The 14,604-nt window shown below is 39.2% G+C and overlaps 1 protein-coding gene across 3 annotated transcripts in view; it reads left to right on the top strand.

The window, feature by feature from the left end:
* CCP110 (centriolar coiled-coil protein 110) overlaps nucleotides 1–14,604 on the top strand; it is a 30,338-nt gene that overhangs the window by 9,670 nt on the left and 6,064 nt on the right. For 2 of the 3 annotated variants that reach the window (XM_010340729.3, XM_010340728.3), the window contains exons 4-13: nucleotides 997–2,644; nucleotides 7,609–7,739; nucleotides 8,714–8,891; nucleotides 9,457–9,596; nucleotides 9,713–9,829; nucleotides 10,510–10,611; nucleotides 11,414–11,530; nucleotides 12,122–12,195; nucleotides 12,703–12,765; nucleotides 14,247–14,306. In XM_010340729.3, the coding sequence (XP_010339031.1) occupies nucleotides 997–2,644; nucleotides 7,609–7,739; nucleotides 8,714–8,891; nucleotides 9,457–9,596; nucleotides 9,713–9,829; nucleotides 10,510–10,611; nucleotides 11,414–11,530; nucleotides 12,122–12,195; nucleotides 12,703–12,765; nucleotides 14,247–14,306 (2,630 nt within the window). The remainder of the gene's footprint in view (nucleotides 1–996; nucleotides 2,645–7,608; nucleotides 7,740–8,713; nucleotides 8,892–9,456; nucleotides 9,597–9,712; nucleotides 9,830–10,509; nucleotides 10,612–11,413; nucleotides 11,531–12,121; nucleotides 12,196–12,702; nucleotides 12,766–14,246; nucleotides 14,307–14,604) is intronic. The other variant, XM_010340730.3, reaches the window with a different exon arrangement.

The raw sequence follows: 14,604 nt of genomic DNA, 5'->3' as shown, positions 1-14,604 counted from the left end.
AGAGGGGGTTTTGTCATGTAGGCCAGGCTAGTCTCGAGCTCCTGGCCTCAATTTGCCTGCCTTGGCCTCTCAAAGTGTTGGGATTACAGGCATGAGCCACCTCACCCAGCTTTACATATATTAAAGAAAAGTTTTTTTCCTCGTATATACAGTTGTTCTCTTCTTTATCTACCAAATTTTTACCTATTTTGGCTGTTCTGAAACTCATTAACAGGTTGCTGTTTTAACTAAGCATCAATTAATCTAATTGAATTTTGTTTTAATGAATTGAGTTTTAAGTTGAAATATTTCTTATTTCTAAATGATTTAAGCTGCCTGGCTGAGCTATTGTTTACTACAAATTTGCCTCATTTTATGGAGGGATTTTAGTTAAACTTTGGAGTAAGCATGTGGGTGCAGGAGTCTTATTACTGAATCATTTTTGTTTAATCAATGTCCTGGACAAGTTTTTGCTAGAGGGGAATTGTTTATGTAAGACATTTCATTACTTGCTGTTTATTGGATGTATTATCATCCTTGGATGATAGCTAATAAACTTACTGTTTATTGCATATATTATTATCCTTGGATGATAGCTATTTTAATGTTAATAACATATGACTGGAAGAAAGTTAAGGATTATCCAAGATTAAATTGCACAGGGATATATGAATCTCTCTCTCTCTCTCTCTCTCTCTCTTTCTCTGTGTGTGTGTGTGTGTGTGTGTGTGTGTGTGTGTTTGTGTGTGTGTGTGAGTGTATGTTCATATTTGTATCAGATTAATTTTCTTTTTTTTCTTTAATAACTTAGGCTGGATGACCAGTAGGTGTTTTTTCAACAATAATTTGAGCCCCATGTGATACAGGATACCATAGAGACCTGTCATCTTAGTGTTTGTTTATATTTTGAAATGTCAGAACTCTCAATCTTCAATTTCAGTTTTATTTTAGAAAACAGTGAAATCAGAGACTTTTTGTGCAATGAGGGAAGACTAACTTTGAAATTTCCTGTTTCAGGTTAGAAAAGCACCTAATGCCAGTGATTTTGATCAGTGGGAGATGGAAACGGTGTACTCTAATCCAGAAGTCAGAAACTTGAATGTTCCTGCTACATTTCCAAATAGCTTTCCAAGCCATACTGAACACTCTACTTCAGCAAAGCTTGATAACATAGCCCGGATTTTGCCATTGGATAATGAGGACCAGTGTAAAACTAATGGAATAGACTTAGCTAGAGATTCAGAAGAATTTAATTCTCTGAAGCAATGTGATAGTTCCAATATTGGTCATGTAGAAAATGAAGCTTTTCCAAAGACCTCTTCAGCAACCCCACAAGAGACTCTTATTTCTGATGGTCTCTTCTCAATAAATGAATCACAGGATCCACTACTTTTGGCAGAAGTCACCCCAGATCCCTATGTAATAAGTCTTCAGAATCTGATGAAAAAGTCAAAGGAATATATAGAAAGAGAACAATCTAGACGCAGTCTGAGAGGTAGTACAAAGAGAATTGTTAATGAGAGTCATTCAGACAAAGAAAATGATGCTGTTAAAGTGGCTGACTGTGTTAAAGAGAAGGCCCAGTTGACAGGCAAACACTGTGTCTCAGTTATTCCTGACAAACCAAGCCTTAATAAATCAAATGTTCTTCTCCAAGGTGCTTCCACTCAAGCAAGCAGCATGAGTATGCCAGTTTTAGCTAGCTTTTCGAAAGTGGACATACCTGTACAAACTGGCCATTCCACTGTTCTAGAACCTAATTCTGATTTTAAAGTTATTCCCACCTTTGTTACTGAAAATAATGTTATCAAAAGTCTTACAGGTTCTTATGCCAAATTACCTAGTCCGGAGCCAAGTATGAGTCCTAAAATGCATCGAAGGCGTTCCAGGACATCATCAGCATGTCATATACTTATAAATAACCCAGTAAATGCCTGTGAATTAAGCCCTAAAGGAAAAGAACAGGCAATGGACTTAATTGTTCATGATACTGATGAAAAAACAAATGTGCCCGAAATTGTGCCAAAGTTACCCATTGATTTAGCAAGCGTTTGTTCAAGCAAGGCTTATGTAGGCAAAAATACATCTGAAGTCATAGAAGATATGGTTTTAGGTAAGTCAAATCAGGTATGTCAATCTTCAGGAAATTATTTAGAAAATAAAGTTACTCATGGACTTGTTACTGTGGAAGGTCAGTTAACATCCAATGAGAGAGCTGCACACAAAATAAACAGTACCTGTGCTGCGACGCCAAAGCTGCATGAACCATATGCCAGCAGTCAGTGCATAGCAAGTCAAAACTTTGGAACTGTGAGTGGACTCAAGCCAGCCAGTATATCAGACAAAAACTGCAGTTTACAAACAGAACTGAATAAGTCTTATGATGTAAAAAATCCTTCTCCTTTACTAATGCAAAACCAGAATACGAAACAGCAGATGGACACACCTACGGTGTCGTGTGGAAATGAACCATTTTTGGATAACAGTTTTGAGAAAGTTAAACGGAGACTTGATTTGGATATTGATGGTTTGCAAAAAGAAAACTGCCCTTATGTCATAACAAGTGGAATAACTGAACAAGAAAGGCAACATTTGCTAGAAAAAAGATACACCAAGGGACCTGTCTTCATTAACAAGAATAAAATGTTAGAAACCAGTTCCAAAGGTAAGGGATCCTTGAAGTGTTTCATACTGCATATGATACCTTTATTTTAATACTCTTAATTGACATTTTTGGGTAGAAAAATGGTCTTTATTCATATGGGCACTTAATTTTATTTATCTTATTAGAAAGCATATAGTCAGCTACAGTTTACTGCCATTTGATAGGTTTTCTTTTTTTTTTTTTTTTTTTTTTTTTTGAGACAGAGTTTCACTCTTGTTACCCAGGCTGGAGTGCAATGGCACGATCTCGGCTCACTGCAACCTCCGCCTCCTGGGTTCAAGCAATTCTCCTGCCTCAGCCTCCTGAGTAGCTGGGCGTGCCACCATGCCCAGCTGATTTTTAGCATTTTTAGTAGAGACGGGGTTTCACCATGTTGACCAGGATGGTCTCGATCTGTTGACCTCGTGATCCACCTGCCTCGGCCTCCCAAAGTGCTGGGATTACAGGCTTGAGCCACCGCGCCCGGCCTTTGATAGGTTTTCTTAAAAGCTATTCTTGAGACAAGGTCTGGCTCTGTCACCCCAGGTTGGAGTGAAGGGGCATGATCTCAGCTCACTGCAACCTCTGCCTCCTGGGCCCAAGCCATCCTCCCACCTCATCCTCCAAAAGTAGCTGGGACTACAGACTCATGCCACCATGCCTGACTAATTTTCATATTAGTCAGGGATGGGATTTCCACCATGTTGCCCAGGCTGGTCTGAGACTCATGAGCTCAAGTGAGCATCCCGTCTCAGCCTCCCAAAGCTCTGGGATTACAGACATGAGCCATTGCACCAAGCCAGGATTTTCTTTTTTGAGGCAGTCTGGCATGGTTGCCCAGGCTGGAGGGCAGTTGTGCAACCTTGGCTAACTGCTACCTCTGCCTCCTGGTTCAAGCAATTCTCATGCCTCAGCCTCCTGAGTAGTTGGGATTATAGGCATGCCTGGATGAATTTTATTTAAATGATGAAGCTTTCATAGTCGACTTGGTATTACTGAGAATATTATTAATAACTGGAGGAAAGAGGTTTTTTGAGACAAGAGTCTTGCTCTGTTGCCAGGCTCTTAGCTCTTATTGGGATCTTAGCTCACTGCAACCCCTGCTTCCTGGGTTCAAGTGATTTTTGTGCCTCAGCCTCCTGAGTAGCTGGGATTACAGGTGCGCACCACTGCACCCAGCCCAAAACAGTTCTTGCCTGAAACATCACTTGCAGTTTAATCTGTGTATAACTATGAGGTCTTTCTTTTGGACTATGGTTTCTAATGTTTACTTCAGTCTGCTTTTTCATTTGTAGTGCGATCTTCATGTAGTTGGCCCTTCAGTAGACTCTTTAACATCAAATTATTAGACAAAATATCAGAAATAAGGCTCTGAGTGGTGGTTCAAAAATGGTTCTTTAGGCCAGGCACGTAATCCCAGCACTTAGGGAGACTGAGGCAGGTGGATCGTTTGAGGTCAGTAGTTCAAGACCAGCCTGACTAACATGCTGAAACCCCTCTCTACTAAAAATACAAAAATTAGCCTTAGTGGTACATGTTTATAATCCCAGCTACTTGGGAGGCTGAGACAGGAGAATTGCATGAACTCAGGAGGTGGAGGCTGCAGTGAGCTGCGATTGCGCCAGTGCACTCCAGCCTGGGTGACAGAGCCAGACTCCGTCTCAAAAAAAAAAAAAAAAAAGGAAGGGTCTTTATTAATAAAAATTATTTCAGTTTTTTCTGATGTGTCCATTAACAAGAATTTATTTATGAAAGCGTGTTTTTTTCCTTCATTACGCCTTACTTTGTTGTCATGGTTCATAATTTATTACTGATATAGAAGACATAAATCAAATAAATTAAGCTCTTAGGGCTTATGGGAAATACAGTTTTGGGTCAGACTGCTTAAAACCTGTGCAACTTTATTTTTTTTAATTTTTTAATTTTTAATTTTTATTTTTATTTTTTTTGAGACGGAGTTTTGCTCTTGTTACCCAGGCTGGAGTGCACTGGCGCGATCTTGGCTCACCGCAACCTCCACCTCCTGGGTTCAGGCAATTCTCCTGTCTCAGCCTCCTGAGTAGCTGAGATTACAGGCACGCACAACCATGCCCAGCTAACTTTTTGTATTTTTAGTAGAGACGGGGTTTCACCTTGTTGACCAGAATGGTCTTGATCTCTTGACCTTGTGATCCACCCGCCTTGGCCTCCCAAAGTGCTGGGATTACAGGCTTGAGCCACCGTGCCCGGCCAACTTTATTTTTTTTAATTTAAAAAAAAATTTTTTTTTTTAAGGTAGGGTCTTTGCTCTGTCGCCCAGGCTGGATTGCTTTCATGCGATCTTGGCTCACTTCAGGCCTGGGTTTGAGAGATTCTCCCACCTCAATCTTCTAAGTAGTTGGTATTTACAGGCATGCACCACCACGCCCAGGTAAGTTTTGTATTTTTTGTGGAGACAGGGTTTCACCATGTTGGCCAGACTGGTCTTGAACTCCTAAGCTCAAGTGATCAGCCCTCCTTGGCCTCCCAAAGTGCTGGGATTACAGGTGTGAGCCATCAGTCCTGGCCCATCCTGTGCAACTTTATCAGAGCTCTAATAAAAACAACCACTGTAACCTGGGGAGCCAACTTGAATACTCTAAGTAAACAGCACAGCAAGGTAAGAGGTTGCCTCAGTGAATATCAGAAGTACATAAGACCAATGGAGTGGAAATGTCTTTCTTTTTTTCTTTTTTTGGGGATGGAGTTTTGCTCTTGTTGCCCAGGCTAGAGTGCAATGGTGCAATTTTGGCTCACTGCAACCTCCACCTCCCGGGTTCAAGCAATTCTCCTGCCTCAGCCTCCCAAGTAGCTGGGATTACAGACATGCACCACTAAGCCCAGTTAATTTTTGTACTTTTAGTAGAGATGGGGTTTCACCATGTTAGTCAGGCTGGTCTTAAACTCCTGACCTCAAGTGATCCACCTGCCTCGGCCTCCCAAAGTGCTGAGATTACAGGCGTGAGCCATCATGCCCGGCCTGGAGTGGCAATTTCTAGTAAGTGTTTTAATGCAAGATGAGCCTGCAGTCTTGGAGGCAGTCAGGTAGCTGTCAAAGTGGGCAAAGGAGACAGTGCCATGTGCTGAGAGCTGCCTCAGTGGGCCTATTTATAGAGTTTTTGAGATAGAGCTGAATGGACTCCTGTTGACTAAGCAGTTGAGTTGAGGGACTTTTTCCTTTCTTGCTGAAGGTTATGATTCTACTTTCCAGCTCCCCTTGCCTATGAAAAGCTACATATAAACAAATGCAGGCTGGGCATGGTGGCTTATACCTGTAATCCTAGCACTTTGGTAGGCCATGGCAGGAGGATCACTTGAGGCCAAGAGTTCAAAAGCAGCCTGGGCAATATAGCAAGACCCCATCTCTACAAAATATACAAAAATTAGCCTGGTGTGCTGGCATATGCCTGTAGTCCCAGCTACTCTGAAGGCTGAGGTGGGAGGATCACATGAGCCCTAGAGTTTGAGTCTACAGTGAGCTGTGTTGGCACTATTGCACTCTAGCCTGGGCAACAGAGCAAGACTAGATCTTAAAAAAAAAAAAAAAAAATTTTAAAAATGCATATTGTTGTAGTTGAATAAAATGTTTTTAGGAACAAATTATGGGAAGACTATAGCAGTAGGATAATAGTACATAAGATACTCAGGGAAAATCATTGACTGTATATTTGGGAAGAATGATTCGTTGAATTTAGTTGAATTATAATGGGTCCATGAATATATACTTGCTATATAAACATACTTGGTATTTCTTTTCTTTTCTTTTTTTTTTTTTTTTTTGAGACGAAGTCTCGCTCTGTCACCAGGTTGGAGTGCAGCAGCGTAATCTTGGCTCACTGCAACCTCTGCCTCATGGGTTCAAGCGATTTTCCTGCCTCAGCCTCCCAAGTAGCTGGAACCACAGGCACGCACCACCACTCCCAAATTTTTGTATTTTTAGTAGAGATGGGGTTTCACCATGTTGGCCAGGATGATCTCAATTCCTGACCTCGTGATTTGCCCATTTCGGCCTCCCGAAGTGCTGGGATTACAGGTGTGAGCCATAGCACCCAGCCCATAGTTCGTAATTCTACATTTCAACATGGCTTACCACATTCTATTTAGTAAGTGCATTGTCATAATGTTTTCTCTTAAAATTTTTAGTTAGTAACTAAAATATCTGGAATTTTAATGTACAGTCCTTTTTGAAACCTGAAGCTGAGGCCGGGCACGGTGGCTCAAGCCTGTAATCCCAGCACTTTGGGAGGCTGAGGTGGGTGGATCACGAGGTCAAGAGATCGAGACCATCCTGGCCAACATGGTGAAACCCCGTCTCTACTAAAAATACAAAAAATCAGCGGGGCATGGTGGCACATGCCTGTAATCCCAGCTACTCAGGAGGCTGAGGCAGGAAAATTGCCTGAACCCAGGAGGCGGAGGTTGCGGTGAGCTGAGATTGTGCCATTGCACTCCAGCCTGGGTAACAAGAGCGAAACTCCGTCTCAAAAAAAAAAAAAAAAAACCTGAAGCTGAGAAAGCTTTATACCATCAAAGAAACATTTACTTTGAAAATCAAAACAAGACAAAACTACAAGCTACAATACTAGAGATCCTGGAAGACAAGTGTCAAAAGAAAAAATGATGGTAGGATACAGTTGTTTGAAACCACATCTGAAAGTTAAGTAGAGTCAGGAGAGTCTTGTCGGAATGTATAGTACTGGGCCTATCATTTCAGATCAGGATGGGATCTGTTGAACGAGTGGGTAAAGGTGATGCAATACAGGTTTTACTTTATTGTGTAGCATGAAATAAAAGGAATGGAAAATGTGAATGTGGTTCAAAGTGGAGACCCAGCTATATCTTGATCATATTATGTCAGATCCAGGAATACTTTCTTGTTGGAAGGATAACTTAAATTGATCATATAAAATATCAGACATTAGACTTGTAGTGAATTTTCTAAATTGAGGAGACATGTTTCTTTTCAGAAAGCGAGGAGTTACTAAAAAGCAAGATGTTAGCTTTTGAAGAAATGCGGAAGAGACTAGAAGAACAGCATGCTCAGCAGTTATCACTACTCATAGCTGAGCAGGAAAGGGAACAGGAAAGATTGCAAAAGGTGAGGAATGTGCGGGGAGATACAGCTGGTAAGTGAAATTTAGCCAAGGAATACCTATGAATTTTAGTCATGTATAGAATACTTGTAATTTTTTCCTCCATATATTATAAGGTAAGAGAGTCATTTTGGTACGTGAATGGTAGTTTTTGTCAAAAGGTGAAGTTTGTTATTTAGATCCTTATCTAAAAGTAATTTCGTAATTTATCAAGAGGATATTTTATTGAATCCTTGATTCAAAACTTAATATTTTTAAAAGGTATTTTATAAATAGGTGCTAAAGCACACATTCTGCAAGAGTTATCAGAATGACACTTGTGCTGGGCGTGGTGGTGTGAGCCTGTAGTCGCAGCTACTCAGGAGGCTGAGGTGGGAGGATCGCTTGAGCTCAGAAGTAAGCTATGATTTCGCCTTTGTGTGGCCACTGCACTCCAGCCTGGGCAACAGAGTGAAACCCTGTCTCTATTTAAAAAAAAAAAAAAAAGACACTTGTTATAAGATTATTGTAGTTAATAATTTAACTATACATTATCACATTTTAAAATAAATTATAGGCTGGGTGAGGTGGCTCACACCTGTAATCCCAGCACTTTGGGAGGCCAAGGCAGCTGGATCACCTGAGGTCAGGAGTTTGAGAACACCCTGGCGAACATATAGTGAAACCTCATCTCTACTACAAAATACAAAATAGTGGTGCACACCTGTAGTCGCAGCTACTTGGGAAACTGAGGCAGGAGAATCGCTTAAAGCCGGGAGGCGGAGGTTGCAGTGAGCTGAGATCATGCCATTGCACTCCAGCCTGGGAGACAGAGTGAGACTCTGTCTCTCAAAAATAATAAATAAATAAATAAGTATAATTGAAGAAGAAGAACTTGAAATAATTTGCTGATAATTACACGTACTTTAAGCCTAAAATGGTATCGTTTTGGGCTATAATTAAAAGGTTTAGCATGTTATAATAAACTGTTAATCTATAGGAAATAGAAGAACAGGAGAAAATGTTAAAAGAGAAGAAGGCAATGACAGCAGAAGCCTCCGAATTGGACATTAACAATGCAGTGGAGTTAGAATGGAGAAAAATAAGTGACTCCAGTCTGCTGGAAACAATGCTGTCTCAAGCGGACTCACTCCATACTTCAAATTCAAATAGTTCTGGTAAATATTTTAAAATCCTTTTACATTTGAGAAAATGATGCTACAGTAGGATATGTATTTGGCACACCATAAGATTGTATCTCCTGTTTTCAAATAATTCCATGTCCAACTCACTACTGTTTGTCAGCTGCTTAGTAACTAGTGAAAAATGACATGATAGGAGTTCAAAGACTTGTGAGCAGATGTTTGTTAGCAAAGATTACCTTTGCTAGGAAAATATCAGGAAATTCGGCTCAGAGCCCAGTCTGTGATCGCTCATGCAGCAGGTGATATACTTCAAGTGAAAATAGTTTGCTCTCTCCTGAATCATCTTGAATTACCTCTAATTCCCTAGTCCCTTTAAAGAGCTTATCTTCATATCTCAATTATCCTGAGATGCTGTTTGTGTTGAAAAGATCCATGTGGTACATAAGTTTTAAAGTCCATAAATATTTCAAGTTGGCAGATGGGTCAGTTTGGGAGGCAGTTCTTTTTCTTAATGAGTGTCACAAGTGTTTATCAGGATGTTCTTCATATTCCAATTATATGACATCAAGTATGATAAACTATATGCATGTTTCTCTAGGTTTCACAAATTCGGCCCTGCAATATAGCTTTGGTTCTGCAAATGAATCACCATTCTACCTCTGGGGATCATCAGCTGGTGGCTTAACCAAACTCTCAGTAACAAGGCCTTTTGGAAGAGCCAAAACTAGATGGTCTCAAGTGAGTAAACTTAATTATATATGTCCACATATCTACTTATCTTTTTAAAAGAGCTATACATCTTAGACTGTATAAATGAATGCCAGTAAACATTGTGTCTGTCTTCTTTCTCCTAGGTTTTTAGTCCGGAAATACAAGCAAAATTTAGCAAAATAACTGCAGTGGCAAAAGGATTTCTTACTCGTAGACTTATGCAGACAGATAAGCTGAAGCAACTTCGACAAACTGTAAAAGTAAGATTCCTGTAAATCGTTTGTATTTCACTTCTGTCTAGTTTCTGTCAGTCTTGTGATAGCTTAGCTGACAGATTTGTTCACAACTTAAACATTTTTTAGTTACTGTGATACAGTTTTAGAAATCTGATTGTTAATCTTCCTCAGATAATATTATGAAAAACATGTAAATGAAGTAGTTTGTGTGTTTTTGTCTTGCTTCAAAGTAAGTGCTGTTTGACTTCTAATAATTTTATTTATATGCTTAGTACAGTTGGCTCTCTGTCTCTTGGTTCCACATCAGTGAATTCAGCCAACCATGGATCAAAAAAAATTCAGAAAAAACAAATGATGGTTGTGTCTGTACTGAACATGTACAGATTTTTTTCTTGTCTTTATTTCCTAAACAATATAACAACTATTTACATAGCATGTACATTTATTAGGCATTTTAACTAATATAGAGATGATTTAAAGTATATGGGAGATGTGCTTAGATTATATGCAAATACTAAATCATTTTCTATAAGGGACTTGAACATCCTTGGGTTTTGGTATCTGAGCGATTCCTGGAACCAGTCTCCCACAGATACTGAGGAAAGACTGTAATTTTGGATTGACTGAGAAAAAGAAAAAAGGAAACTCCAGTGATCACAAATCTTTCTAGAAAAATGTTCTTGAAGGAGTATTTCTTTTTTCAGGATACTATGGAATTTATAAGAAGTTTTCAGTCAGAGGCACCATTAAAGAGAGGTGTTGTTTCAGCTCAGGATGCTTCACTTCAGGAAAGAGTGTTAGCTCAGGTAAATACATGGATCCTGAGGGCTTTTAAGATGTGGACATGTCCTATTTCTCCTTTTTTATTTAATCACTGAAAATACGTTTCAATGAAAACTATTTTAACATTTTTTTTTTTTTTTGAGACGGAGTTTCGCTCTTGTTACCCAGGCTGGAGTGCAATGGCGCAATCTCGGCTCACCGCAACCTCCGCCTCCTGGGTTCAGGCAATTCTCCTGCCTCAGCCTCTTGAGTAGCTGGGATTACAGGCATGCACCACCATGCCCAGCTAATTTTTTTTTTTTTGTATTTTTAGTAGAGACGGGGTTTCACCATATTGACCAGGATGGTCTTGATCTCTCGACCTCGTGATCCACCCGCCTCGGCCTCCCAAAGTGCTGGGATTACAGGCTTGAGCCACCGCGCCCGGCCCTATTTTAACATTTTTCTATAAATAAGTGTACATGGTATATAGTATTCCTCAACTCTAACCTCATCTTTTTTTTTTTTTTTTTTTTTTTTTTTGAGACAGAGTGTTGCTCTTGTTACCCAGGCTGGAGTGCAATGGCACGATCTCGGCTCACCGCAACCTCCGCCTCCTGGGTTCAGGCAATTCTCCTGCCTCAGCCTCCTGAGTAGCTGGGACTACAGGCACGTGCCACCATGCCCAGCTAATTTTTTGTATTTTTAGTAGAGACGGGGTTTCACCACGTTGACCAGGATGGTCTCGATCTCTCGACCTCGTGATCCACCCACCTCGGCCTCCCAAAGTGCTGGGTCTAACCTCATCTTTTAAATGTATACAATATTTTCTTCTTTTGTGCCTAGTTGCGAGCTGCCCTGTATGGTATTCATGACATATTCTTTGTAATGGATGCAGCTGAAAGAATGTCTATTCTACATCATGATCGAGAAGTTCGCAAAGAGAAAATGCTCAGGCAAATGGTATGTTACATGATTTCTAATGAATAGAGTTCTTCTGGGTTTAAGGTAATTGAGACTGTCATTTTTGGTTGACTTCAGCACCCTTATGATAATTCTTAAACACAAGTAATTCCTAGGATTACTAGCAACATTTAAATCTGTAGACAGATTTAAAAGAATTACATAATGTAAGAATTACATATTGTTTTCTGATTGGATTTTAGAGTTGAAGCTTTGAATGTTTTGTTCAGATGGCTTTATACAATCTGTCAGTTGCTCCTGATTGAATTTCCTTGAATTCAATTATAATGTGGGTTTTGCTTTTTTTGAAATCTGTTAGAAAACAGGCTCCAAATTAATTTGAAGTATATTGGAGTCTGTGATTTGAATCAGTTATCTTAGTGTGACTGACAAAGGAAAAGCAAGTAAAATTTACATAATTTTAATTATTTAATTCTTAGACTGCTTCAAAAATATGAAACAAGATGATTTAACTAAATTTAAAATGTTAGTAGAGAGAAGCTTTTCCAGACAATTTGGGATCATTCTGTATTATAACATAGTGGTATTATTGGTACCAGTAGAGTTTGATATTACTTTTGTATATTGAAGGATAAAATGAAAAGTCCACGAGTGGCACTTTCAGCTGCAACACAGAAGTCTCTGGATAGGAAGAAATACATGAAGTAAGTTTTTTTATCATGTCATGTTAGTTATCAACTCAATTAATTTTAGTTATCTGTTGGTTTGTTTGCATATTTAAATTTAGAAATGAAGAAGTGTTTTTCTGCAGTTGAGCTGATAGAAATCCCTTTATATAAAGAAATTCATTAAAGTCAGGTGCTAAAATATCATTTCATCTTTAGATGAATTTATTTACTAAATTTGTCAGCATTCAACTTATATAATTGATAGCTGATCAATCTTAAACACAGTTAATCTTTATATTCAGTGCCTAAATGTATTCCTTTTCTGATATCCTAAACATTTCTTGGGAATAAAAACTTAAGGGGAAAAATGTCTTAATAACTTTTTAAAAAATTCTTTTTTCTTGAACGCAGTCTTTAATATGCTTAATACAGGTACACCAGCTTCTAAATGATGATTTGTTTCTGTCATCCTGTATTACACTTGTAAGCGTGTTTTCCTCCCTTCACTAAATATATTATGTCCCTATTTTTATATTGTGTTAGAGCTGCTGAAATGGGAATGCCAAATAAGAAATTTCTGGTTAAACAAAATCCTTCTGAAACAAGGTGAGAAAAATCACTTAATCTCAATGAGAGGCTTTTTGTTTTTCATAGAAAAAAAAAATTGGGCGGGCATGGTGGCTCACACCTGTAATCCCAGCACTTTGGGAGGCTAAGCCGGGAAATCACCTGAGGTCGGGAATTCGAGACGAGCCTCACCAACATGGAAAACCCTGTCTCAACTAAAAATTCAGAATTAGCTGGGCATGATGGCACATGCCTGTAATCCCAGCTACTTGTGAGACAGACAAAGGGGAATCGCTTAAACTCGGGAGGTGGAGGTTGCAGTGAGCCAAGATCACGCTATTGCCCTCCGGCCTGGGTAACAAGAGTGAAACTCCATCTCAAAAAAAAAAAAAAAAAAAGAAAAAATTTGTAAGTCCCAAACTTCATTTTCATTGACTTTGTTCTACTTGACATCAGTAGAACACTTCTTGCTGAATTGGTTGGGGGGTCGTCCATAGGCTCAAGATTCATATGAATACCTGGCTGTATACTTGGTCCCATGTCAGACCAGATGTGCCTGGAGCTTTTGTAGGGCATGCTATCTGTGGTAGAAATTTGAGCCTGATATGTCTTGTGTTCAGTTACACAGTCCAGAGGATCTTTGATACTTATCTAAAAACCTTAGAAAGCTAACTTAAGCAGGGCCAGGGGCAGTGGTTCACACCTGTAGTCCTAGTACTGAGGAGGTCGAGGCGGGTGGATCACGAGGTCAGGAGTTTAAAACAAGCCCGGCCAACATGGTGAAACCCCGTCTCCACTAAAAATACAAAAAGCTGGGTGTGTTGGAATGTGCCTGTAATTTTGGCTACTCAGCAGGCTGAGGCAGGAGAATTGCCTGAACCTAGGAGGCGGAGGTTGCAGTGAGCCAAGATAGCGCCATTATAGTCCAGACTGGGCGACAGAGCAAGCCTCTGTCTCAAAAACACAAAAAACAAAAATAAAAAAAGCTAACTTAAGCTGAGCTCAGTGGCATGTTCCTGTAGTCCCAGTTACTTGGGAGGCTGAGGCAGGTGGATAGCGTAATCCCAGGAGTTCAGACCAGTCTGGGTGACATAGTAAGACCTATCTCAAAAAAATAAAGAAAGCTAAAAAGCAAACTTTAGTAGTTCTGACCTGTTTTTCACACCTGTAAAATGAGAGCAATATTTTCTTCTCTCAACCTGCTTGAAAGGAAAGGTTAGCTTTTGTAAAATATATGTATAAGAAAATTATCTTAAAGCACAAGGGTTAGTCTGTATGTTGGCCATTTCTTAGTCTGTATGTTGGTGATAAAAACCTAAGGTTTGGACTTTCAGTGAGCAAAATATAAGTACCATATTAATATGCTTTAGTCAATTTGCTTTGCTTTGTGGTAATATACAGGCTGTATTATTGCATAGATGACTTTCTCCTTACTGTCATCATCTTTCATCCGTTGAAAGACAATGGATAAAAATGGCATTTATCCTTTTAAATTAATTTTTTATTTAATTTGTCAACAGAGTCCTTCAGCCAAACCAAGGACAGAATGCACCTGTTCATAGGCTACTTAGTAGACAAGGGTAAGAATGCCACACACGGGTATTGGAAACTACGAAAACCAAGATTAGATTCAGAGGGGAAAAATAAAGCCTAGTGTTCTTTACATAAAGGATACTGGTTTTTCAAATGTGATTTTTTTTAATAACATTGGGAAAGGTATTTTAAAGTTTTGTCTTCAAATTTAACCCTCCTAGTGTACTGTTGTGTATTCTAATTACTATCTTATGTTGGCATGTTTTTACTTTTCATTTCATATCATTTTACTCATTATGTATTTTAAATATCCATATAGTAAATTCATCCTCACTGAAGTGATTC

Source organism: Saimiri boliviensis, chromosome 12 (genome assembly GCF_048565385.1).
Source record: "Saimiri boliviensis isolate mSaiBol1 chromosome 12, mSaiBol1.pri, whole genome shotgun sequence".
Lineage (NCBI taxonomy): Eukaryota > Metazoa > Chordata > Mammalia > Primates > Cebidae > Saimiri > Saimiri boliviensis.
This window is presented reverse-complemented; position numbering and strand designations above follow the sequence as displayed.